The 26,570-nt window shown below is 46.8% G+C and overlaps 1 protein-coding gene across 2 annotated transcripts in view; it reads right to left on the bottom strand.

The window, feature by feature from the left end:
- Positions 1–1,770: 1,770 nt before the first annotated feature.
- GRAP2 (GRB2 related adaptor protein 2) overlaps positions 1,771–26,570 on the bottom strand; it is a 412,159-nt gene continuing 387,359 nt past the window's right edge. The window contains exons 6-7 of one of the 2 annotated variants that reach the window (XM_063940721.1): positions 16,743–16,826; positions 1,771–2,255 (exon numbers count right to left, since the gene is read on the bottom strand). In XM_063940721.1, coding sequence (XP_063796791.1) covers positions 2,058–2,255; positions 16,743–16,826 — 282 coding nt within the window. In that variant the 3' untranslated portion in view covers positions 1,771–2,057. The remainder of the gene's footprint in view (positions 2,256–16,742; positions 16,827–26,570) is intronic. The other variant, XM_063940722.1, reaches the window with a different exon arrangement.

Here is a 26,570-nt window from a genome sequence, read left to right as displayed (position 1 = left end):
TTCACCATCGGAATTCCACCACTAATGCACACCATTGGTAAATGGTATATTGATGGTCAATGACCAAACCTCAGTGGCTCTACTGTGAATGTACTGGCCCTCTTGTTCATAAAAACCCCATTCTACATTTATGAGAGAAGAGCAGAGTCTGGGAGGCTTGTGCTGTATCACTGGGCCCTTACCCACATGTTACTGGAGACCAGTGACGCATTGCTTCATCCATGCTTGTCACCTTGGCCCTCATTCCGAGTTGATCGGTCGCAAGGCGAATTTAGCAGAGTTACACACGCTAAGCCTACGCCTACTGGGAGTGTATCTTAGCTTCTTAAAATTGCGACCGATGTAATCGCAATATTGCGATTACAAACTACTTTGCAGTTTCTGAGTAACTTCAACCTTACTCTGCCTGTGCGATCAGTTCAGTGCTTGTCGTTCCTGGTTTGACGTCACAAACACACCCAGCGTTCGCTCAGACACTCCCCCGTTTCTCCAGCCACTCCTGCGTTTTTTCCGGAAACGGTAGCGTTTTCATCCACACGCCCATAAAACGCCGTGTTTCCGCCCAGTAACACCCATTTCCTGTCAATCACATTACGATCGCCGGAGCGATGAAAAAGCCGTGAGTAAAAATACTATCTTCATTGTTAAATTACTTGGCGCAGTCGCAGTGCGAATATTGCGCATGCGTACTAAGCGGATTTTCATTGCGATGCGATGAAAAATACCGAGCGAACGACTCGGAATGAGGGCCCTTGTTTCTGTACATGTATGCTCCCTTATGATTGCGACTACAGTATCTAGGTAATATTGCAAGTTTGATTCTTTGAAACACTGTTCCCCTGGTTCTCACACTGTTAATCTTAAATTCTAGGGGGGGTTATTCAGGTATGTTAGCAAACTAAAAAAAACACACTAATGGGCAAAACCATGTGGAACTGCAGGTGAGGCAGATGTCACATGTGCAGAGAGAGTTAGATTTGGGTGGGGTGTGTTCAAACTGAAATCTAAATTGCAGTGTAGAAATAAAGCAGCCAGTATTTACCATGCACACAGTATAATCCACCCAAATCTAACTCTCTCTGCACATGTTACATATGCCCCACCTGCAGTGTAACATGGTTTTTCCCATTAGTGTTCTTTTTTGGTTTGCTAACAAACCTGAATAACCCCCTAAATACATTCACATTTAAGTTTTAGTTATCAGTGTGTTATATAATGACTTAAATACAGAACCAAATAATACCATGTTCACACTGACCTTTGGCGGGTTGCACCCGGGACTCGTGCACGAGACCTTCCCAGGTGCAACCCGCTTGAGACCCCGTTCAGACTGGCGGCCCCGACACGGCATATTGCCGTGTCGATGACGTCACCGGGTCACATGCGGGGGCGGCGCTTGGAGATCAGATGATCTACAAGCACCGCCTGCTCCAATAGTGTTGAAGTGTCCCAGATCATATCGGCCCGGGAACACTTAACACCGTTCACACTTGCGCCTGACCCGGTATTGACCCCGGGAATAACCCTTCTTTATTCCCGGGTTGAAATACCGGGTCAGGCGACCCGAGAATTTGTCAGGACCCCCGTTCACACTGCACATAAACCCGGATTACTGCGCGTTCACGTGCAATAACCCGGATTTTTCAAAGCAGTATGAACGTGGTATAAAATAAATAGAAAAATATCGATTTTGAGCAAACCTTTATGTTAAACATTTTATAATAAAAACAGACAAGTAGTAACAAATAAGAAATAACCATGAAAAGTGTGTATTTCTTTAAACCGTTTAAATTCCAATGAATTACAACAGGCAGCATTATATTAATACTACAGGTATAAAAAGAATAGATTTCTATAAACACAAGGCCTCCCTCCCAAATACATAGCAGAGTACACAGGTATACAGTATTTCTCTGGAATTCATCCACTGGCCCAAGATGTTAAGGTATTTGTTGCTAGGTGAATGTGCCTATTTCAGTGCTGAATAACCAGTGAGAGACACTTTACTTCAGTTCCTTTGGGGAGGAATTTCTCAGTCCCTGTATAAATGGCTGCTGTCACCGGTTGATGCTCATTACATAGTTAGTTGGGAAAAGCCCTGTGTTCTCTCCCAGCCTCCCCAGCCACCAGGAGTCATTAGAGCTGTCAATCACTTCAATGACGTCACCGATATGGAAACTGAGTTCGTCTGGCTCCAAGGCTTTGAAGTCGTAAAGAGCTTTTACCAGCCGTGCACTTTGGTGGTGGTGTGACACCTGGAGACAGAGGAAAGGTAATGAATCACAAACAATCCAACAACACATGCCTATTTACCTCAAGCAATTAACAAGTCACACCATGTAAATATATATTTTAAATACAATTGCAAATACAACATTAAATTAGAAAAAAATAATAATAATTTGCTTTTGTGAGTGGACTGATTGCAACATGTACAGTATAATATATAATGTGAATAGCTCGCTGCAGCCACGCTTATAATTGTAATAGTATCCATGGGATGGCTCAAGATGCAACCAGCCAATCAGAATCAGTGGTTGAGTCATTATCATTAGTGCGTATGTTGCTCTACAAATGAATCACTGCCAATTTATACAGTATGTCTACTAACAGGTACTTATCAGGGCCGGTTCTAGCCCTTGTGGCGCCCCGGGGCAGAAAAATAGGGGCATGGCTTCATACAGGGGCGTGGTCAGTTACACCCCCCTGTAGAGTTGTGCTCCCATTTGTGCCCCCTGTACAGTAGTCATGACATCTCTCCCATAGCACAGCATAGATAGACACTAGAGGTCAATTATGACCCCTAGCATCTGTGCCAGTCCCACAATGCTGTGCGGTGCGCGATGATGTAATCGCGCACCGCACAGCAAAGGTCCTCTCCACAAAGGGAAACTAGACGGGTAGCGTCTAGTTCCCTTCACAGGGGGGAACACAGCAGGGGGCACTGCCAAACAGTAGCGGATCTTGCCATGGTGCGGCCCCCATTCGGATGGCGGCGCCCCGGGCAAAAGTCCTGCTTGCCCGTGGCAAGATCTGCTAATGGTACTTATGCATCTGTTTTGTTCACTGCATGGGATATACAGTATTTGTGTGTATATGTGTGCCCAATATTTGGCTAATTGCACACCCTCTCCATTGTTCTAAGGGGGTCATTCAGACCTGATCACTGGGCAGCGATTTTTGCAGCCCTGCGAACGGATAGTCGCCGCATACAGGGGGAGTGTATTTTAGCTGTGCAAGTGTGCGATCGCATGTGTAGTGAGCTGCAGAAATAGATTTTGTGCAGTCTCTGCGCAGCCCAGGACATACTCAGCCGCTGCGATCACATCAGCCTGTCCGGGACCAGAACTGACGTCAGGAAACCTCCCTGCAAATGCTTGGACACGCCTGCGTTTTTCTAAACACTCCCAGAAAACGGTCGCACAAACCCATCGCTGAGCGGCGATCCGCTTTGTAGCCGTGTGACGCACCTGCGCATTGCGGTGCATACGCAAGCGCAGTTTGTGTCTGATTGCCCGCTGTGTTAAAATTGTTGTACTTATGTGCAGTGTGAAAGAGGTACTATTTGTTCAAAACTAAAAATGCACATACTCCCAATTCCCCCAAGCCCCTACAGCAGCGTTTTTTAACCGCTGTGCCGCAAGCGGTTGTCAGATGGGCCGCCGCCCGCCCACCAGTGATGCCTACCACCCCAATGCCAGCTGCAGCAGTCACTGCGTTGGGCTTCGGTACCAAAAAGCTCTTCCGCGGCTTGGGCCATGACCTACTGTATGCTGACGCGGCATGACTCATAGGTCACGCACGCCATGTGACATCACCTTCCCACCCGCCTAGTGCTGCTCCGTGGTGCTCTGCTCACTGCTCCAATGTCGGGATGGAATGCTGCTCTTCACTGCTCCGATGGTGAGAGGGGAACTTAAATTTTATAGTGAGGTTGGAGCCAGTGTTTTTTTAACATTTATTTGATTGCTGTGGGGGGGAGGGGGTGCAATGTGGGGGACAGTGTGCGGCATTACAATGGGGGGGGGGGGTGCAGTGTGTGGCATTTCAATGGGGGGGGGGCAGTGTGTGGCATTACAATGGGGAGGACAGTGTGTGGCATTTCAATGGGGGGGGAGTGTGTGACATTACAATGGGGAGGACAGTGTGTGGCATTACAAGGAGGGGGCAGTATGTGGCATTACAAGGATGGGGACAGTGTGTGGCATTACAAGGAGGGGGGCAGTGTGTGGCATTACAAGGAGGGGGGTAGTGTGTGTTGCATTACAATGGGGGGGGAGTGTGTGACATTACAATGGGGAGGACAGTGTGTGGCATTACAAGGAGGGGGCAGTATGTGCAGGGCTGTTTCTAGCCAATTTGGCTCCCAGTGCGAGATTTAAAAATGCGCCCCCCCATGACATAAAAAAATGTGCCCCCCCCACACACACACCTAGATAACAAAAAAAAACTTGCGCGCGCACTCGGCAAGGGGGCGTGGCCTCATCTAAATGGGTGTGGCCTCGTCTGAAAAGACTACCTCACAATCCAGTTTTTGACCCTGCTCCAACAGATTACGACCACCACAGGAAAAAAAAATTCTACCATACTAAGCCCCACACAGTAATGCCCCCTGCACCATATTATGCCACACACCGCAATGCCCTTGATACATTAAATCCCCACACTACGGCAGGCAAGAGTCCCCATTTCACACATTACGGCAGGTGTCCCCATTTTACACATTGAGTGAGAGAGAAAGAGAGAATACTTACAGAGGCGATTACCGCTATTCGGCCCGCCTCACCAGTCGCTCCTCGCGCCGGCCTTTCCCTCTTCCTAACTTGGATCCCCCTCTGTACTACGCTCGGGGGGGGGGGGTTTGCGGAGTGACGGGGTTGCGTCGTGACGTAACGACGCAACCGCGTCATTCCGTGAAACTCCGCCCCCCGAGCGGGTTACTAGGGGAGCAATAGGAGGGGCAAGCAGGGAGCCACAGTTAGTGCCGGGGCGGGCGCCCAGTGCGGTTGCACTGCTCGCCTGCCCCAAGAAACGGCCCTGAGTATGTGGCATTACAAGGATGGGGACAGTGTGTGGCATTACAAGGAGGGGGGCAGTGTGTGGCATTACAAGGAGGGGGGTAGTGTGTGTGTTGCATTACAATGGGGGGGGGGCAGTGTGTGACATTACAATGGGGAGGACAGTGTGTGGCATTACAAGGAGGGGGCAGTATGTGGCATTACAAGGAGGGGGGCAGTGTGTGGCATTACAAGGAGGGGGGTAGTGTGTGTTGCATTACAATGGGGAGGCAGTGTGTGGCATTACAAGGAGGGGGCAGTGTGTGGCATTACAATGGGGAGGAACAGTGTGCAGCATTACAATGGGGGGACAGTGTGCGGCAATACTATTACTGCGTTTTATGTCTGCGGGGGCCAATGTATTTGTTTTATCACTGCGTGGGCCAGTGTGTGTTATTACAGTGGGGGCCAATGTATTTCTGTCAATATTTGTTATTATATATTTATATTATATTTGATTTAAAACTGACGGTGTGCCTTGGCATTTTTTAAATGTTGTTTAGTGTGCCGCGAGTTTAGAAAGGTTGAAAATCACTGCCTACAGGCTGAAACGCACAATGGGCCTTATTCAGGTTTGTTAGCAAACAAAAAGAACACACTAATGTGCAAAACCGTGTGCACTGCAGGTGGGGCAGATGTAACATGTGCAGAGAGAGTTAGATTTGGGTGGGGTCTGTTCAAACTGAAATGTAAATTGCAGTGTACAAATAATACCCCTTTTCCACCTACGTACCGTGTCCGATCCGGGATGTTTGACGCGGCTACAACCCGTGTCAGCTCCCCCATTTCCACTACACTTCGACACGGGTTATTCCCGTGTCTGATCTGATTCCACCTAACCCGGGTAAGCTCTGTAAAAGCCTATTGCTGTCATTACAAATGGACTTTTTACTGTCTCATCAAGATGATGTCATCAAAAGGACCAAAACGGAGGGGTGGGGCCTGCTCACAGCATTGCAGCAATGGACACCGGTGCAGTAGCTGTGTCTAGCATGGAGTCGCAGACTGTTTGCAGTTTACTGCTGCTTTCTGCTACAGACAGCTTGATGCAGCTTTTCACCTTGTGCTACCTACTGCAGAGCTGGAGAAGGAGAGCTCAATTCTTTGCAGAGAGGGCTACCTATCGACGCAAATATTTGAAAAGGAGGAGAGCGCGTATATCATCCACTGTTGTTATTTCTTTCATAACAATGAACTGTACACCAAGCCGAAGAATGTGGATGAGAGATCGCAGACATGGGGAAGCATTCATGCAGACTATTCTAGCATATCAGGAGGAGCAGTGGATGGCAAACTTCAGGATGTCTCGCGCTACATTCGAGTATGTTTTGGAACTACTGTCCCCCGCAATAACCATGCAGACCACCAGGTTCCGTAAGCCCATTGAGCCAGCCAGGAGATTAGCAATTGCTCTCTGGTGGTATGCTACCCCTGGAGAGTATCGCACAGTTTCCAGTTTATTTGGAGTAGGGATTGGCACGGTCTGCAAGATTGTATACCAGGTCACGCGGGCATTGCTGGATACCATGTACCATCGCTTTAATTCCTTGCCACAAGGACAGCGGCTAGATGAGACTATAAAAGGGTTTAAGAAGCGTGGCTACCCACAGTGTGCTGGTGCCATAGATGGGACCCACATCCCCATCATCGCCCCCCATGACAACCCAGCAGACTATTACAATCGTAAGGGTTGGCATTCCATTGTTCTGCAAGCTGTAGTGGACCACAAATACTGGTAAGCACTGTTTCACTAATGTGTTTGAAATAGGCTTGGCCTGTTTTATGATAATGCATAAACTTTTATTTTTAGTTTCACAGATGTCTTCATAGGGTGGCCCGGACGGTCACATGATGCAAGGGTTCTCGCCAACTCCGATCTTTACAGTATTGCTGAGGACAAGCTTGGTGGATGGCTTTTCCCTCGAGAGGTAAGATTATTTACTACTTAAACTAATGTTCGCCCATAAACCAATAGTCAAATTTTACCCCTGTAATAATATTAATGTTTTATTAACAGAAATCGGTGATCGTACATGGGCCCTCATTCCGAGTTGTTCGCTCGCAAGGCGATTATAGCAGAGTTACACACGCTAAGCCGCCGCCTACTGGGAGTGAATCTAAACATCTTAAATGTGCGACCGATGTATTCGCAATATTGCGATCAAAACCGAGTTAGCAGTTTCTGAGTAACTCCAGACTTACTCTGCCTGTGCGATCAATTCAGTGCTTTTCGGTCCCGGCTGACGTCATAAACACACCCAGCGTTCGCCCAAGCACTCCCACCGTTTCTCCAGACACGCCTGCGTTTTTTCCGGAAACGGTAGCGTTTCCAGCCACACGCCCCTAAAACGCCGTACATCCGCCCAGTAACACCCATTTCCTGTCAATCACAATGCGTTCTCCGGAGCGACGAAAAAGCCGTGAGTAAAATTACTTTCTTCTTAGTAAAGTTACTTGACGCATGCGCAGTGCGAACATTACGCATGCGCACTAAGAGAATTCTCACTGCGATGCGATGAAAAATACCGAGCGAACAACTCGGAATGAGGGCCATGGTGTGGACATCCCGGTCCATCTCATTGGTGATGCAGCATACCCATTACAGCGCTGGCTAATGAAGGGCTACACCCAGCATGTTCACTTATCCCCCGAACAGACATCATATACCCATACCCTAAGTTCGGCCCGTATGGCAGTGGAGAATGCGTTTGGGCGTTTAAAAGGACGCTGGCGCTGCCTCATGAAGAGGAATGATGTGGACTTGAAAATAATGCCAGATATAGTAGCGGCCTGCTGCATTCTCCATAACATATGTGAGATTCAAAAGGAAAACTTTCTCCCCGAGTGGAATATACATGATCATGGGGCGGGGGTCGCTGTACATGATGCACCAGGCTTGGTGGGGGGGCATGACGCTGCCAGCGAGTGCATAAGGGCCACCATTGCAGCTAATCTTCAAACAATGTTGCAGTAGAGAAAACAGACAAGCTTTTGTGTGCAAACAATTTTTGTTTATTTCGTTTTTTCAGTTATAAAAATTTGGTTCAAAAGTTGTTATTATATTTTTCCTTTTAAACAGTTGGCACACATTTTCTGAGGTAACAATATAAAATATTTAAGTGCAAACATGTCACTGTAAAATTCCACATAACGCAAGGGGTCTTCAACATGTGTCCCTCCAGCTGTTGTGGAACAACATGTACCAGCATGTGTTGCTATGTGTTTCCACAACAGCTAGAGGGCCACATGGTGAAGACACCTGCCCTGAGGTAAAAGAGTAAAGTGCAAACAGGGCACTCTGTAAAAAAAAAACCCTAATGTTTGGTTTGGCAGATATCGGGTCACCCCCAATATTTGGATCGCACTGCCGCACATTTTCTGAGGTAACATTATAAAATATTTAAGTGCAAACATGTCACTGTAAAATTCCACATAACGCAAGGGGTCTTCAACATGTGTCCCTCCAGCTGTTGTGGAACAACATGTACCAGCATGTGTTGCTATGTGTTTCCACAACAGCTAGAGGGCCACATGGTGAAGACACCTGCCCTGAGGTAAAAGAGTAAAGTGCAAACAGGGCACTCTGTAAAAAAAAAAACCCTAATGTTTGGTTTGGCAGATATCGGGTCACCCCCAATATTTGGATCGCACTGCCGCACATTTTCTGAGGTAACAATATAAAAAGGTAGCCCAAATATCTGGATCCCACTGCCCATTTTCTGAGGTAACACTATAAAACTTTAAAGTGCCAACAGGGCACTCTGTAAAATCAAAATAATGTTTGCATTTGTAGGTATCAGGGTTGAGGATACAGTGCAAACATAACCTTAAAACACAAACATTGTTTTATAATCCGCTGCTCTAAGGCAGTTGTCTATATACCCGAAATTCTGAGGATTGCGGGATTTGTGTTGGGGGATTTGAGGGAGGCTCATAGTTGTATGGACCATATGGGTGCTGTGGGTAGGCTGTGTCTTGCTGTTGTGTTTGTGTGGTATTCCCTATGGTACGTGCAAACGTGCGTTCAAAAAATGTCATCTGCCTATCATGCATGGTCATTAACTGACTCATAAAAGTTTGATGCATTTCTTTTTCTGACGCAAGGAATCTCTCAAGCCGTGCATCTTCCTGGGCATTGAGCTCACTATCTGCCTCACGCAGGTGATCCACGATAATGGACTTCATTGCTTTGACCGTTTGTTCTGTTTTGTTCAGTTTCTTTTTCCGCTGTGGAACGTTGTAGACTGTGAAGGAGATGAAACAGAATGTAAGCAACAATATAAAAATAGCAGTGGTAGCATATACGTGTTTGTGGCCTTCTCCCACCTGCACACTAGCTATACTCTGCAACATTACCATGATTCTATAAAAAAATAGCAGTGGTAGCATATACGTGTTTGTGGCCTTCTCCCACCTGCACACTAGCTATACTCTGCAACATTACCATGCCTTTACATATAGGGACTGCTGCAACTGTATTTGTAATGGTAATACTTACTATTTGAGCGCAAAGTCGTGGTCTTGGGGGGTTGCGACGTCTCCGCCTGAGACTGTGGTACGTCCTCAATAGTGGCACTGATGGAATTATCATTGACGGTCGAGTCTTCGAAACTGCTGTCCGATATAAGCAGCGGGGATGATGGGCTGCATTGTGAGCTGGGAAGGCTGTGCTGTGTTTCCTCACAGTCGTCGTCGACTGACATCTGGCGACTGGCAGAGCTGGATGACGATAGTGCTATGGGATTTGTTATCGCAGTTTTGCCGAAGACACTATAGCATAGGTCATAATATGGCCATTCCATACGCCCAGCACCACTTTTCTTGCGGTTATGGTCGTGTACTTTGGTGAATTGTCTGCGTAGTGCCTTCAATTTGTTAACGACTTGTTGCTGGGTTTTTTGGATGCCCCTTTCTGCCAGCATAAGGGATATGTTCTTGTAGACGATAGCATCCTTAACTGTTCCAGTCACCTGCCTTCTTATTTCTTCCTCTCCCCGAATATTAAGCAGCTCCTTGATCTCTGTGTCTGACCAGATATGGCTAGCCATGTTGCTGTGCTGGAGCTTCTGCTGCTGTATATTGTCTGGAAGCTGCTGCAATAAAAATATCTGTATGTACCCAGCGCGACTTCAGAGTGTTTTGTTTGCTGCCTCAATGCCTGCATGTGCCCAGCGTGTCTCCCAGGGATGACATCATCTTCCAGTGCCCCAGAAGCACCAATCAGCGTCTCAGAGCGTTACTCGGGTCTGAAAACACGTGTAATGACCGTTTCCACTGCACCGCTATCCGTGTCATTACCGTGTTCTACCCAGGTAAATAGCCGGGTTGGATTCCCGGGTCACTCAACCCGTGTTGACCCGTTTCCACCTACTAAAAATCCGTGTCGATGCGCGCCCCCGTGCAAAAACACGGGTAAAAACAGCTAGTGGAAAAGGGGTATAATACAGCCAGTATTTACCCTGCACAGAAACAATATAACCCACCCAAATCTCTCTGTACATGTTACATCTGCCTCCCCTGCAGTGCGATATGGTTTTGCGCGGGTGTGGTATGGTATGCCGGCGGCCAGGCTCCCGGCGACCAGCATACCGGAGCCGGAAGCCCGACCGCCGGCATACCGACAGCGTGGCGAGCGCAAATGAGCAAACTGTTGGTATGCCGGCTGTCGGGATTCCGGCGCCGGTATATTGTGCGCCGGGATCCCGACAGTCGGCAACCTGAAGATCACCCGTTTTGCGCATTAGTGTGCTTTTTTTGGTTTGCTAACAAACCTGAATAAGGCCCATAGCATGTGTTGTAGTTTTGCGGGAAATTGCAAAACTACAACTCATTTCTCTAGCATGCGGGGGGCCGCCCAGCACAAGGCAAGGCCACCCCGCATGCCAGTTCCCCCTTCCCGCTGAAATGCGAGTGCATCGCTAAACAGCGATGCGCTTGCATCTTAAGGGTAGCCACCTGGCTGCAAAAGCAGCCGCCGGGCCGCCATGTTTTGGATCGCAGCGGCTGCATGTGGTGTCACGCAGCCACTGCGGCCCACTCCCCAAATGATACGGACACGCCTCCGTTGTCTGGACTGCGCCCCCGCAACACTGTGCCAAAACGCTGCGTCGCTGGCCCACTCGCCAGGACATAGATTGCAATCACGTGCGATCACAATGTAAGTTCTTGCGCATGCGCACAGTGGCATGCGCAGATGTGTGGAAAATACCAAATAGCGATTTGCACACCTCTACGATTCATACTGAATCAACCTCTACATTCCTAAAGTCTGGGTCAATAGTGTATAAATGTAATGGTCTCTGCTGACCTCTACTGGTCATGTGTCATTTCACAGCGTTAGAGAACTATACACTCACTATGCGTGCAGTATATGGAGACATAGGGGCTAATTCAGACCTGATCTCTGCTCTGCATGTTCACACAGCAGCGATCAAGTCTGAAGTGCGCACGAGCCGGCGCCGCAGTGCACTGGCGCATGGCAGATAGCCGATGGCTGTCTTAGCCCATGCGATCGCCTCTGCCTGATTGACAGGCAAAGGCAGTCGCTGAGCGGGAGGGGGCGGGCCGGTGGCATTTGGCCGCCATTTAGGGGGCGCGGTCCAGGCAACACAGGTGTGCCCGGACCGCCGCGGCGGCTTCATGACATCACACGCAGCCGCTGCGACCCAGGCAGCGACGAATAGCTCCCTGCCAGCGCGCAGGAGCTGTGCTGGCTGGGAGCCACTCCTACAGTACAAAAGCGCTTTTGTAGTTGTACGACGGGGCAGGGACTGACACGCGGGGAAGCTGATCGTAGATGTGCTAAATTTAGCACATCTACGATGAGGTCTGAATCACCCCCATAGGGGTCTATTCCCCATCACTTAATTTATACAAAAGTAGGTACAAATTTTCACATACTTTTGTATAAATTACATGATAAACTTAATGCAGGAGATAACACAATTATGTCCTGCTTAGCTTTCACTCCAGATTCTGTCTGCTGTCCCCGTACACTAGTATGGGGTCCTAAATTTATCAAGCTCCAAAATCACAAAATCTTTGGAATTTGACTGTCGGGACATTTGTTCCTGAAACCCCTACTGCTTACCTATTGGAAGCAGTCCCGGCCGCGAAGAGGGATCCATTAGGGGGGACAGCTGACTTTTGGATAAGGATTAGCTACGTTTTCTACTTGCGGTGGCCACCCAGCCCCTGGTAATTAGAATTATAAATAGGCCCCATAGGCATAATAGTGTGACAAGAACACTGGGATAGTGTTTGAGGGCAGGTATGTTTGTCCCAGGTTCTTGTCTTACATGTTTTAGAAAATGAAAACTTCTAGGAAAATGCTTTTGTTTTGTTAGAACCTTTTCAGTTTGCTGGAAAAGCTGGATAAGGGCTCTGAGAGAGAGATAGGGCGAGTTCCAGACATTGGGCCCAGTTCGGATCTTTGGCCTCACAGAGGGCTAATCAGGGCTTTCAGCTGTGCAAGAGTCTTAGGGCTGTAACACACACTCCGGTTTTTCCCGGATGGCAAAAAGCCGGACAAACTTTGTCCGGCTTTTTGCCATCCGGGAGAAACCGGCAGAGTCGCTCACACAGGACGGCTTTGAGCCGTGTGTGATGCTGTGCGCATGCGCAGCATCAGACACGGCTTCAGAAAAAACCGTTGTGTGTGAAAGCTCCCCTTCACACACATGGTTTACTGGCTCCAAAGACGGCCCGGCGGCCGCCCGGCCGCCGGACCTTCCAGTGGTGAGACCCGGCTGCAACCCGGCAGCCGGGCCGGGGCCATGCAGTGTGAAGGGACCCTAGCCCTCACACTGTTAACTACAATGCCGGCACGGGAAAAAGCCGGGTAGTGTGTTTCAGCACTTATAGGGCTTCTAGCCTGATTAATGTGTGCAGACTGCCTGGGAAGACTGCAGGATCTCTGTGAGAGAAACATGCTTCCTGATACAAGTGAGCTATACAGTGTTTACTGGAGAACTCTGTGTTTTTGTTTAGTGATAGTTAGGAACATCTTGTGTTTAGTTAGTGCCGGACAGGCAAGGTATTTTCTTTTGGTGTTTGTTTTATTTTCTGTATAATAAAACTGGCTGGGGCCAGTTGTACCAGAAACTGGACTTGTGTGGTTCCTCAGCTGCGTGCTGCCATTTACCCCAGGAAACGGCACTTTGTACCCTTACAGTGTTGCAACGATAAAAAGGTTCAAGGAGTAAGAGAAAAGGGGCTAATGCAGTATGGTAGCTGGTGTAGATAACATGTAGGGGCTGCTCTGCGCATGACCTGAGTATGTAGGGTACACACACATGTGCGTCACTTAAGCCCCCTGCGTCTGCAAAGACAGAGTAGATGAGTGAAGGAGTGTTCTAATGCAGGTACAATAAAGGTGTGTTTGTGTAACACATGCAGAACATCATCCAAAGTACATATGTCTCAGAAAGTTGTATTATGTGTGACGATGATCCGGGAGTCCAGAAATCCAGGCAGCGGCTTCAGGCCTATGCAGATGCTGGGGCCTGGACACCTGAGTTTGGTGGGCCTCCTGCACCTTCTGGGCAAGTCTAGCCACCCTGTAGTTACTCCACTGGCAGTGGAATATATACTATGGGGTCGAACCAATTAGCCGTGAACAGCTTGCGGGTGCTGCGAGGTGCTATTGTGACGGCGTGTAAATGCCAGCAACTGTGCCCCTCAAAGGCCCTTCAAGTGCCGACTCGCACATTTTTGCTCAGTGAGTCCAGCGGTACCGTAAGAGCAGCAAATAGCCACAGTTACTCGCGGGTGTGAGTTGCTCTCACTAAATTGGATTCCCCCTATGGCTATAGATGTCATTATGTAAGAGGATAATTTCTATATAATTTGGGGGGTGGTACAAAAGGTCAGTTACACTGTGTACTATAAAAAAACATATTTAGCTGAGAATGAACATAAGTAAAAAGAAAAAAGAACCCACACATCATACTGCACTTTGCATGACTATGTAAGACATACTGGAGCTAATTCAGAGTTGGGAGTAATACAAAACATACTTCTGGACAAACCGTATTGCAATGCAAGAGGTGCAGCATGTGAGGAGATGGGCGCAGGTCTTGCTGCGGATGCAACGATCTGCATCAATCTCTGAGTAACCTCCAACATATTTATATTTCTGTGAAGTTTTGTGTACAAAATTGTTCTATGCAGACAGTACATTAAACCCCCCTCCCCACCCACCCACACCAAAACAGCTTTATCTCATATCCCTGTAGATCTACTAAGGGATCTATTTACTAAGCCTTGGATGGAGATAAAGTGGGCGGAGATAAAGTACCAGTCAATTAGCTCCTAACTGTCATTTTTCAAACTCAGGGCTAGATGTACTAAGCTTGAAAAGTGATAAATATCACTGTGATAAAGTACCAGCCAATCGGCTCCTAACTGTCATTTTTCAAACACAGCCTGTGACATGGCAGTTAGGAGCCGATTGGCTGGTACTTTATCACAGTGATATTTATCACTTTTCAGGCTTAGTACATCTCCCCCTCAGACTGTGATATGGCAGTTAGGAGCTGATTGGCTGGTACTTTATCTCCGTCCACTTTATCTCCATCCAAGGCTTAGTAATTAGACCCCTTAGTGCCTAAAACCTTTACATGTAATAACTATTAATGTTACTAGTAGCACTGTTACATTTGAAAGCAAATAATAAATGGTCCTCTACTATATGATAATGCACTTTGTGTCACAAAACTATAAGAATAAACATTTTATTTCACATCTCCTATATAATAGCCCAGATCTGTGACTCTGTGATTCATTTCCTAATGCTGGGCCTGGCTAATGAGTCACAGTCACAGATCTTAGGAAATGAGTCACAGATCTTGGCTATTATAGGAGATGTGTATGTATGTATGGTGTGCAGCAGTGCAGTGTATGTATATAATGTGTATGGGTGGTGTGCAGCAGTGCAGTGTATGTATATAATGTGTATGGATGGTGTGCAGCAGTGCAGTGTATGTATATAATGTGTATGGGTGGTGTGCAGCAGTGCAGTGTATGTATATAATGTGTATGGGTGGTGTGCAGCAGTGCAGTGTATGTATATAATGTGTATGGGTGGTGTGCAGCAGTGCAGTGTATGTATATAATGTGTATGGATGGTGTGCAGCAGTGCAGTGTATGTATATAATGTGTATGGGTGGTGTGCAGCAGTGCAGTGTATGTATATAATGTGTATGTATGGTGTGCAGCAGTGCAGTGTATGTATATAATGTGTATGGATGGTGTGCAGCAGTGCAGTGTATGTATATAATGTGTATGGATGGTGTGCAGCAGTGCAGTGTATGTATATAATGTGTATGGATGGTGTGTAGCAGTGCAGTGTATGTATATAATGTGTATGGGTGGTGTGCAGCAGTGCAGTGTATGTATATAATGTGTATGGATGGTGTGCAGCAGTGCAGTGTATGTATATAATGTGTATGGATGGTGTGCAGCAGTGCAGTGTATGTATATAATGTGTATGGGTGGTGTGCAGCAGTGCAGTGTATGTATATAATGTGTATGGGTGGTGTGCAGCAGTGCAGTGTATGTATATAATGTGTATGGATGGTGTGCAGCAGTGCAGTGTAGGGGCAGGCAGGAGGTATGGGAGCAGTATCCGGCCTGTGTACAGTAGAAGGGGGATATTATCCCATGTACACCGGGACACGGAGGCTCTCGCAGGCCGGATGGAGCTGGACACAAAGGGGCAGCCGTGCCTGGTGGAGGCCGCTCCGGGAGATACTCACCGTGCTGCTTGCCTGGCCGCCCGCTCTGCGTCTCCTCTGCCGGTCTCTGTGTAGCTGGCTCCTGCGCAGCTAATATCAGATGGCCTCTCTCTGCCCAAGCCTGGGAGTCATCGCCGGCCGGGGAGGGGAAGCTGAGCTGGGGAGGGGGAGCTGAGCCTGGGAGGGAAGGCTGGGGGAAAGAGGAGGAGGAGGAGGCAGGAGAGAGAGCCTTCCTCGTCCTCCTCCTCCTCCTCATCACCACCACCACCACCACCACCACCACCGGGGAGGCCTAATAATAACCCTCCATACATTATATATACTCTGTGTATACACTCTATATATAATATATAACCCTTACTTCATATACTGTATATATACTATAACCCACCTGCCTCCATACACTGTATATATACTATATAATAACCATGCCTACATATAGTACAGTATAATATATAATCCACCTGCCTCCAAAAACTGTATATATAATATAACCCACCTGCCTCCATACACTGGTGGCTCAGGACTCCCTCCCCCCCTCGCGGCACCCCCTGCACCCGCCCCTCCCCCACCCGCGGCACCCCGCAACCGCACCTCCCCCACCCATGGAACATCTGGCCCCCTCCCCCACCCACGTCTACCCCGCACCCACCACTCCCCCAACCACAGCACCTACTAGGTGATTCATCGTGCCCTCCATGTGCTGTTCACGCTGTCGCAAGGCGCTATGGCCCCTTAACCATCACACGCCCTTTATCCGTGCAATGTTCAACCACTCACAAAATTATGATTGGAGGTAATACTCCATATAATAAAAATATTGCACGCCCCAACGGCGTGCAAGGGTTAAGGGGGCGTAGCACCTTGCGACGGTGGGAAGAGCACCCGTAGGGCGGCGATGAATAACCTAGTTATCTGTATTAGATAACAAGGGTACTTTTGTAATTACCTTCTCTGTCCTTTCAAGTGAACTTCTATAGAAGGAACTTTCGTACTGTGCAGACGTCTGACTCCCACTTGCACCACTGCAGTGCTAACAGCAAAGACAGAAGAAGAAGTAATAAATCAATATGTTATTGTACTTACTTTGGGGCCCATGCAGAATTTTTATCAAAATTGTTGTAAATTACATTTGTGAATTCACATATTTCCAGCCACCAACTGCGCATGACCAAATAACCATAAATGGTAAAACGATTGGCTGGTTATCTTGAATTGGCTACATGACATTGTAAAACATGTTGCCAGTGTTCTGTGGTCATCTTGCAATTGCCATTCCTACTAGTTAGGTGACCTAGGTCATTGATGGATGTCATGAGGAGACATACGTCATGTAGTGGATGATCAGCATTGCAATGATTGTCAGGGTCGGTTTTAGAATTTAGTCTTTGGACCTGCAACCCTTTAGTTCTAATTGGACCCCCTGGAGCAGCCCCCAAAGCACAGCATTGTAAATGTTCCTGTCCAGACCTCCACACATCCCTATCCCTTGCCTCTCCTCTCTTCCCCACGCCTTCCTTCTCTTCTCCTTCCTTCTCCTCTCATCTCACTATATCTTCTCCTCTCCTCTGCTCCAGTTTGCACATTGGCTGATTCGGAGATAAGAGTGCCTGCTTCAAGGATACTGATAAATTCTGGGGTGGGCATAGGTAAATTAGTCATCTGAGGGAGGGGGTATATAAAGTTATCTGGTTTGTGTAGCAATGTTATGTGTGATGGGGGTATGCTACATATACATATATAAACTCTAAGTTGGACACTTGTACAGCTTAATGCAAATGTATAACGATTTAATAATTTGATAGCAACTGTCTGCAAAAAAACATGGTCAAGAGAATCAGTCAGATGTTCTGACCAAACACCAGTATAGTGAAATTAATGGGTCTATTTACTAAGCCTTGGATGGAGATAAAGTGGACGGAGATAAAGTACCAGCCAATCAACTGTCTTTTTAATAACAGAGGTCAGAGGAGAATGTCGAGTCGGGTTCCAGATAACATTAATTTATTATTTATTTACAGTTTCTTATATAGTGCTGCATATTCCTTTGTGCTTTACAATTGGAAACAACAGTGATAAGATAAATTGGGTAATAACAGACAGACATAGAGGTAGGAATGCCCTGCTCGCAAGCTTACAATCTATAGGGAAATAGGAAGGATGCACAAAGATAGGTGCTATCTATAGCATAGCGCTCTTACCAGATTGCAAAGACAGTCCTGATGGGACTCAGTGGTCACCATAATAGGTACAACTTTATAATAAAGGGAAGGATGTCAGGAATCAGCGTTCAGTGGTATCTCACTTACCATCGCGCTGGTGTGCAGGCCTCGGGAGGTCACGGCCCCAGTTTGCTGCTGCATGAATGCCCTGTCCGTAGAGTGCAGTACCCATTGTCACTGTGTACCCCTGAAGTCCATCCAGCGCGTACCCCACTGTGTGCCCACCATCTGTACAGCATGGGCGCCGCCATGACACTTGTGATCAGCAGACCTGTGACATCTAATCCTGTGCTGTGTCTGCACACATGATTCAAGCATCCAATGCCTGCTGACCAAGGGGTATAAATCCAGAACATCGGCTCAGTCTCATTGCCTTGAACAACACATCACATCCAGTGCACAGCAGCTCCTGGCTCCAGTCTCCTGTCTCTGGTGATTTCCTAGCTCCAGTTTCTTCGTGGAACTACAGGCACCAGCCATCCAGCTCTGCTACAACTCCTTCCACAGTCTGCTTCCACTTCTACATGCAGTAAGAGACTCTCTCCAGGTACTGCCTCATCATTATCACCTATGTGTTGTTAATCTGCATTCAGCACTTTGCTATTGCATCCAGCACTTACAACAACCAGCTTATAATTACCAACTGTCTATTGCTATAGCCTTGCTTGGCTCTGAGGACTTTGGGGATCATTCTGAGTTGATTGCTCGCTGACTATTTTTGCAGTGCAGCGATCAGGTAAAACAATGGCAAAACTGCGCATGTGTATGCACCGCAATGCGCAGGCGCGTCGTATGGGCACAAAGAGGATCGGTGCTGGGCGATGGATTTAGCGAGGATTCCATTCGCACAGCTGAACGCAAGGTGACTGACAGAAAGAGGGCGTTTATGGGTGTCAACTGACCGTTTTCTGGGAGTGTTTGGGAAAACGCAGGCATGTCCAGGCGTTTGCAGAGCGGGTGTCTGACGTCAATTCCTGCACCAAAAAGACTGAAGTGATTGCAAGCGCTGAGTAAGTCCAGAGCTACTCTGAAACTGCACAAAATGTTTTTGCTACGCTCGGCAGCAAACGCATTCGCACACTTGCAAAGCGAAAATACACTGTGTGGGCGGAGACTATGCGTTTGCATGGATGCTAAAAGTAGCTAGCGAGCGATCATCACGGAATGACCCCCTTTGAGCATATCAACGGACTGTGTGATTCTAATTGCTGTTGGTTTCCAGACCGAATACCGGAGTTACATTTTGCCTGTATTTACTGTCATCGGTTGCATTACTTACCTTCTGCATATTTATCCTATTTACCATCGGCTTCCAGGCCAGCCATCGATGTTCACCATCGGCTTCCATGCCGACCATCGCTGTTTGTTAATCACACTGGTTTCCAGACCAGCTCATTACCTGTGACTGTTACTAGTACCTCTGTCAGCTTCCTCGCTGAGAACCATCTGTACTGCCATTTGCTCCAGTTGCTGTTTATATATCTGTGTGCTAAATAAAACATCATTGCGCACATGCGCAGGAACTTACTGCAGCCTCCTCGTTTCCTCCACTGCACCACCACTGACCCACTAGTGCCCACTCCGGGATTAAACACAGATACAGACCTGACAAAGGATTCGTTAATTACAATGGTCCCACTTGACAAGCTGGTAGGATAAGTTGTGTAGCTATTAAAGTAAAGAGAGCAGTGTTTAGCTTTTACAGTGGTGCCTGTATAATTAACAACTACCTATACTAACGCTAATATGTATGTATATACCACCATATATGAAGATATCCTTTAGGTGTGAGAGCTGGGACCGCCATTATTCTAGTGATAAGAACAATGGGGCATTGTGTTTTTGTGTGGATTAGTGGTACAGTACCTCAACAACTGTATAGAAAGGGATGGCTACCTGTTGCTTTGCATAGAGTGGACACTTACCAGTATGTGTCGAGCTCAGTACATTGGATCTTGTGAGTGTGAATTTGCAAATTGTTGTGGCAGAAAATGATTGGAAGAAAATGTCATTTGTTATCCCCATGGGTTTGTATGAGGACCGTTGAATGCCCTTTGACCTCATCAACACTTTAGCTACTTTCCAATGGATGTTGGAACAATGGCCCTCATTCCGAGTTGATCGGTCGCAAGGCGAATTTAGCAGAGTTACACACGCTAAGCCGCCGCCTACTGGGAGTGAATCTTAGCTTCTTAAAATTGCGACCGATGTATTCGCAATATTGCGATTACTAACTACTTAGCAGTTTCTGAGTAGCTCCAGACTTACTCTGCCTGTGCGAGCAGTTCAGTGCTTGTCGTTCCTGGTTGACGTCACAAACACACCCAGCGTTCGCCCAGGCACTCCCACCGTTTCTCCGGCCACTCCTGCGTTTTTTCCGGAAACGGTAGCGTTTTCAGCCACACGCCCCTGAAACGCCGTGTTTCCGCCCAGTAACACCCATTTCCTGTCAATCACATTACGATCGCCGGAGCGAAGAAAAAGCCGTGAGTAAAAATACTTTCTTCATAGTAAAGTTACTTGGCGCAGTCGCAGTGCGAACATTGCGCATGCGTACTAAGCGGATTTTCACTGCGATGCGATGAAAAATACCGAGCGAACAACTCGGAATGAGGGCCAATATGTGGGTGACTTTACCTGCTATACCAGGATGTCGTCATCATCATGTTCTCTCTGACACTGGATAAACACCTGATCCAGCTGGATCTAGTCTTACAGAGACTGGAGGAGTTTCTCCTGAGTCCTAAAGGCCCGTACACACGGTGAGATTCGGGCTATGCCCGATTCTCACTATGCGACAGGGGCTAGGTTGGCACATAGTCAGTATCGCAAGCACATAATGAGTGTGCTTGCGATACTGACTATGGGGGTCATTCCGAGTTGTTCGCTAGCAGATTTTGTTCGCAGTGCAGCGATCAGGCAAAAAAACAGCACTTCTGTGTATGAGGTGCAATGCGCACGCACGTCGTACTATTACAACGATCGATGTAGTTTCACACAAGGTCTAGCGAAGCTTTTCAATCGCACTGCTGGCCGCAGAGTGATTGACAGGAAGTGGGCGTTTCAAACTTTCTGGGTGTCAACTGACCGTTTTCAGGGAGTGAGCGGAAAAACGCAGGCGTGCCAGATAAAAACGCAGGCGTGGCTGGGAAAAATGTAGGCATGGCTGGCCGAACGCAGGGCGCGTTCGTGATGTCAAAACAGGAACTGAATAGTCTGAAGTGATCGCAAGTGCTGAGTAGGTCTGGAGCTACTCTGAAACTGCACAAAATTATTTTGTAGCCGCTCTGCGATCCTTTCGTTCGCACTTCTGCTAAGCTAAAATACACTCCCAGAGGGCGGTGGCTTAGCGTTTGCACGGCTGCTAAAAGCAGCTAGCGAGCGAACAACTCAGAATGACCACCTATGTGCGATCTTGGCTAAGTGTCAATTTTGACTATCTCTTCAATAGAGAGAGAGACTGTGCACTGCAGGCAAGTCAATTTTGACTATCTATTCTTGCGATGCCGACTGCGCGGACCGCGCATCGAATCGGGATCGCAAGGGGACTTTCACCTTGCGATCTGCACTAACTTTTCTTACGATTTTGACTATATAGTCAAAATGGTAAGAAAAAATCTCGCCGTGTGTACACACCATAACACTAAAGTCCCAGAAGTTCAGCCTGGAGTACTGGGGACACATCATGTCCAGAGAAGAAGTAAGGACTACATTGGATAAGGGGGCAGCCATAAATGAAGACTGAAAGATGCCCAGCACTATTAGTGGTTTTTCAAGAGTTTTGCTGCACAAGCTTTAACAGGAGTCAAGAACCATGGAGTCATGGAGATCTGTACACGAGACAGTTTTTAACAAATTCAAGGACAACTTAGTGAAAGACCCATTGTTAGGGTATGCTGACTTTGAGAAACTGTCTGTGAGCCTCCATCAATTGGAAGCTGTCCTCACCCAAGATGCATGTGGGAGCATGATCGTAAACCAGATAATTAAACTTAATTTAAACTGGAGTAATTTGGCCATGATGGATAAATGTGTTTAACTACCTAATGGGGAAACCTAGTTTTACATGGGTATGGGACTCAGGGTCGACAGTGTCTAGGTTGACACCTATTGGTCGACAGTGGCTAGGTCGACACTAGAACTAGGTTGACACGGCCATTAGGTCGACATGAACAATGTCGACATGCAAAAAGGTTGACATGAGTTTTTCATGTTTTTTTGTGGTGTCGTTTTCTTCATAAAGAGACCAGGAACCCCAATTAGTGCACCGTGTCCCCTCGCATGGCTTGCTTCACTCCCATGCTTCGGGCAAGGTTACCGCTTCCAATCGTAGTCCACGTGGATCATAAAGTATGAAAAAAGTTCAAAAAAAGAAAAAAGTGAAAAACCCATGTCGACCGTTTGGAAAGCATGTCGACCCAATGGTCATGTCGACACATTCATTGTCAGCCTAATGGGTGTCGACCTAAGTGGTGACGACCCAGTGTCCGGATACTGTTTTACATTACCATGTACAAATGCCATTTCTACAGACAACACAGCTCTTAAACCTTTCAGCAATGATAGGTCAAGTTCCAGTAAAAGATCCCATCACCATACAGATAAACAGAAGGAGAACGCTGATGCACTTTCCCATTTCCGTGTAGAGGCCCCCGTCGGCAGTGGGAATGAAGAAATAAACAAAACTGAGGTCATGGCTCTCCCCAAGTTGAGACACCTGCACTTTTGTTGTGGGGAATCTGATTTACGAATGGGCCCTGACAAGGGGAAAGATGCCAGTTTCTGGGTAACTTAGTTGTAAAAGCTTCATTGTCACTGGCCCCCTGCTAGCGAGTTGAGTCAATTGACCATGCCAGGCATGTGGCTGCTTCATAGCTGGGACTGATTAGTAGTGCAAGAAGAGGTTTTATACCACTGCACGTATATAATTCTGCACAGTGTGAAAAATTTAGATATTGGAGGGAACAGCAAATGAAGTGGCCATGCGTGCCCATGCACAAGAGGCACACGGGTCTGCAATTAAGACATATTACAGACTGCAATCAATTATTTTTATGGCTAAATTATATAAACATACAGTATTACTACTGTACTAAAGGTTATTTTCTAAGCAGAGACAATTATATATTTTGTTATTACATTAGATTTGCACCTGTATTTATGCTTTCCAATAATAGCTTTGCCTTGATGGTAAAAAAAAAAAAAAAAAAAGCATTTGACTATAAAAATTCCAATTATTTGTAAAAATTTGGTTATTTTGAGAGAGGATATTTTTGCCACCGAAACCTCATTTTAAATATAGCTCTTGCAGAGTGCACTTAGATCTAAATGTGGATATTCGCCCATATAGAGTTGTAGGCATCTATGCGGCTACAATGGGACACAGGACATGTGGAAATTTAACTGTTTAATAGACACTGAAGACCTTCTAGTTCTCAACTTCCATGTGTGTGCTCAGTGCTTAAAGAGGTCCTGGAGAGGAGAGGTGTAGTCCTTACTTCTTCTCTGGACATGATGTGTCCCCAGTACTCCAGGCTGAACTTCTGGGACTTTAGTGTTATGGTGTGTACACACGGCGAGATTTTTTCTTACCATTTTGACTATATAGTCAAAATCGTAAGAAAAGTTAGTGCAGATCGCAAGGTGAAAGTCCCCTTGCGATCCCGATTCGATGCGCGGTCCGCGCAGTCGGCATCGCAAGAATAGATAGTCAAAATTGACTTGCCTGCAGTGCACAGTCTCTCTCTCTATTGAAGAGATAGTCAAAATTGACACTTAGCCAAGATCGCACATAGGTGGTCATTCTGAGTTGTTCGCTCGCTAGCTGCTTTTAGCAGCCGTGCAAACGCTAAGCCACCGCCCTCTGGGAGTGTATTTTAGCTTAGCAGAAGTGCGAACGAAAGGATCGCAGAGCGGCTACAAAATAATTTTGTGCAGTTTCAGAGTAGCTCCAGACATATCCCCCACCAACCTTCTCCCCCCTCCCCTTTTTTTTATTAGGCAGAGCCAGGACCGGGGCTAGGGTGTTCAGCGCACCCCTACAAACTATAAATTGTGCCTTGCCTCCTGTACCTCATAAAGAAACAGAGCACACCGAAGGCACGCCACAAAAAAGAGGTGTGGTTTTAAAAGGAAGGGGAGTAGCCACACAATAGTACCAGTTCAAATTACGCCACACAGTATCACAATCTTATTCATATTATAGCTCACTTAGTGCCCCTGATTCATATTACACCACACAGTAGTGTGCCTTATTCAGATTACGTCACATAGTAGTGTCCCTTAGTTATGTTACGCCACACGGTAGTGCCCCTTATACACATAATGGCCACAGTAGCAGTACCCCTTACATACATAATGCCCATAGTAGTAGTGCCCCTTATGCACATAATGTCCACAGTAGTAGTGCCCCTTACACATAATGCATTTGTGGTGTTTCATCTTGGATGTTACCCCGCTACCTCAAACTTAACATTTCCAAAACAGATTTAATTATATTTCCACCAGCCAATAATAGATACAAACCTGATTTCTCTATCACTGTTGATAACTTCACATTCAACCATACCCCACAAGCTCGCTGCCTAGGTGTCGTTTTTAACTCTGAACTGTCCTTTGTCCCCCACTTTCAATCTGTCTCAAATCATGTTACATACTTCTAAAAAACATATCCAAAATACGACAATATCTTACACAAGACACTGCAAAAACTGTAATCCATGCTCTCATTATCTCTCCCGCATTGATTATTTCAATAGTCCCCCTACTGGTCTTACCAAATGCAGACTTTCACCACTACAATCTAGAGATGAGCGGGTTCGGTTCCACGAGATCCGTACCCCCCCTAACTTCACCTATTTTACACGGTTCCGAGGCAGCCTCGGATCTTCCCGCCTTGCTCGGTTAACCCGAACGCGCCCGAACGTCATCATCCCGCTGTCGGATTCTCGCGAGATTCGTATTCTATATAAAGAGCCGCGCGTCGCCGCCATTTTCACTCGTGCATTGGAGATTGAACGGAGAGGACGTGGCTGCGTTCTCTCCCTGAAAAGCTCCGTAATCTGTGCACAGTGTGCTGCAAATATCTGTGCTCAGTGTGCTGCAAATATCTGTGCTCAGTGTGCTGCAAATATCTACGTTCTCTGCCTGAAAAGCTCCATATCTGTTCTCAGTGTGCTTCATTTTGGTGACAACAAGTGTATAGTTGTACAGCACATGATTAGGCCATTGCTGTAGTATCTTGCAGCTCAGTGTCACTGCAAGTATCCATTCCATATCTGTGCTGCATTTTGTGAGCAGTATATATAGTATTACAGTGCAGCATTTTGGTGATCAACAGTATATAGTTGTACAGTACAGTAGGCCATTGCTGTATCTTGCAGCTCTGTGTCACTGCAAGTATCCATTCCATATCTGTGCTGCATTTTTGTGAGCAGTATATATAGTATTACAGTGCAGCATTTTGGTCCAACAGTATATAGTTGTACAGTACAGTAGGCCATTGCTGTAGTATCTTGCAGCTCAGTGTCACTGCAAGTATCCATTCCATATCTGTGCTGCATTTTTGTGAGCAGTATATATAGTATTACAGTGCAGCATTTTGGTGACCAACAGTATATAGTTGTACAGTACAGTAGGCCATTGCTGTATCTTGCAGATCCGTGTCACTGCAAGTATCCATTCCATATCTGTGCTGCATTTTTGTGAGCAGTATATATAGTATTACAGTGCAGCATTTTGGTGACCAACAGTATATAGTTGCAAAGTACAGTAGGCCATTGCTGTATCTTGCAGCTCTGTGTCACTGCAAGTATCCATTCCATATCTGTGCTGCATTTTTGTGAGCAGTATATATAGTATTACAGTAGAGATGAGCGGGTTCGGTTCCTCGGAATCCGAACCCGCCCGAACTTCATGTTTTTTTTCACGGGTCCGAGCGACTCGGATCTTCCCGCCTTGCTCGGTTAACCCGAGCGCGCCCGAACGTCATCATGACGCTGTCGGATTCTCGCGAGACTCGGATTCTATATAAGGAGCCGCGCGTCGCCGCCATTTTCACTCGTGCATTGAGATTGATAGGGAGAGGACGTGTCTGGCGTCCTCTCCATTAGAATAGAGATAGATAGATTAGATAGAGAGAGATTGTGCAGAGTCGCAGACAGAGTTAGTTTACCACAGTCAGTGACCAGTGCAGTTGCTAGTTAACTTTTATTTAATATAATATATCCGTTCACTTCTCTCTGCTATATCCGTTCTCTGCCTGAAAAAAAAAACGATACACAGCACAGTCAGTCACACAGTGTGACTCAGTCTGTGTGCACTCAGCTCAGCCCAGTGTGCTGCACAGTCATCAATGTATAAATTAAAAGCTTATAATTAATTGTGGGGGAGACTGGGGAGCACTGCAGGTTGTTAGCAGGAGCCAGGAGTACAATTATATTAATTAACAGTGCACACTTTTGCTGCAGGAGTGGTGACCAGTGCCTGACCACCAGTATAGTATTGTTGTATACTACTAATATCTCTTTAAATATCAACCAGTCTATATTAGCAGC

This window comes from Pseudophryne corroboree, chromosome 9 (assembly GCF_028390025.1).
Source record: "Pseudophryne corroboree isolate aPseCor3 chromosome 9, aPseCor3.hap2, whole genome shotgun sequence".
Taxonomy (NCBI): domain Eukaryota; kingdom Metazoa; phylum Chordata; class Amphibia; order Anura; family Myobatrachidae; genus Pseudophryne; species Pseudophryne corroboree.
This window is presented reverse-complemented; position numbering and strand designations above follow the sequence as displayed.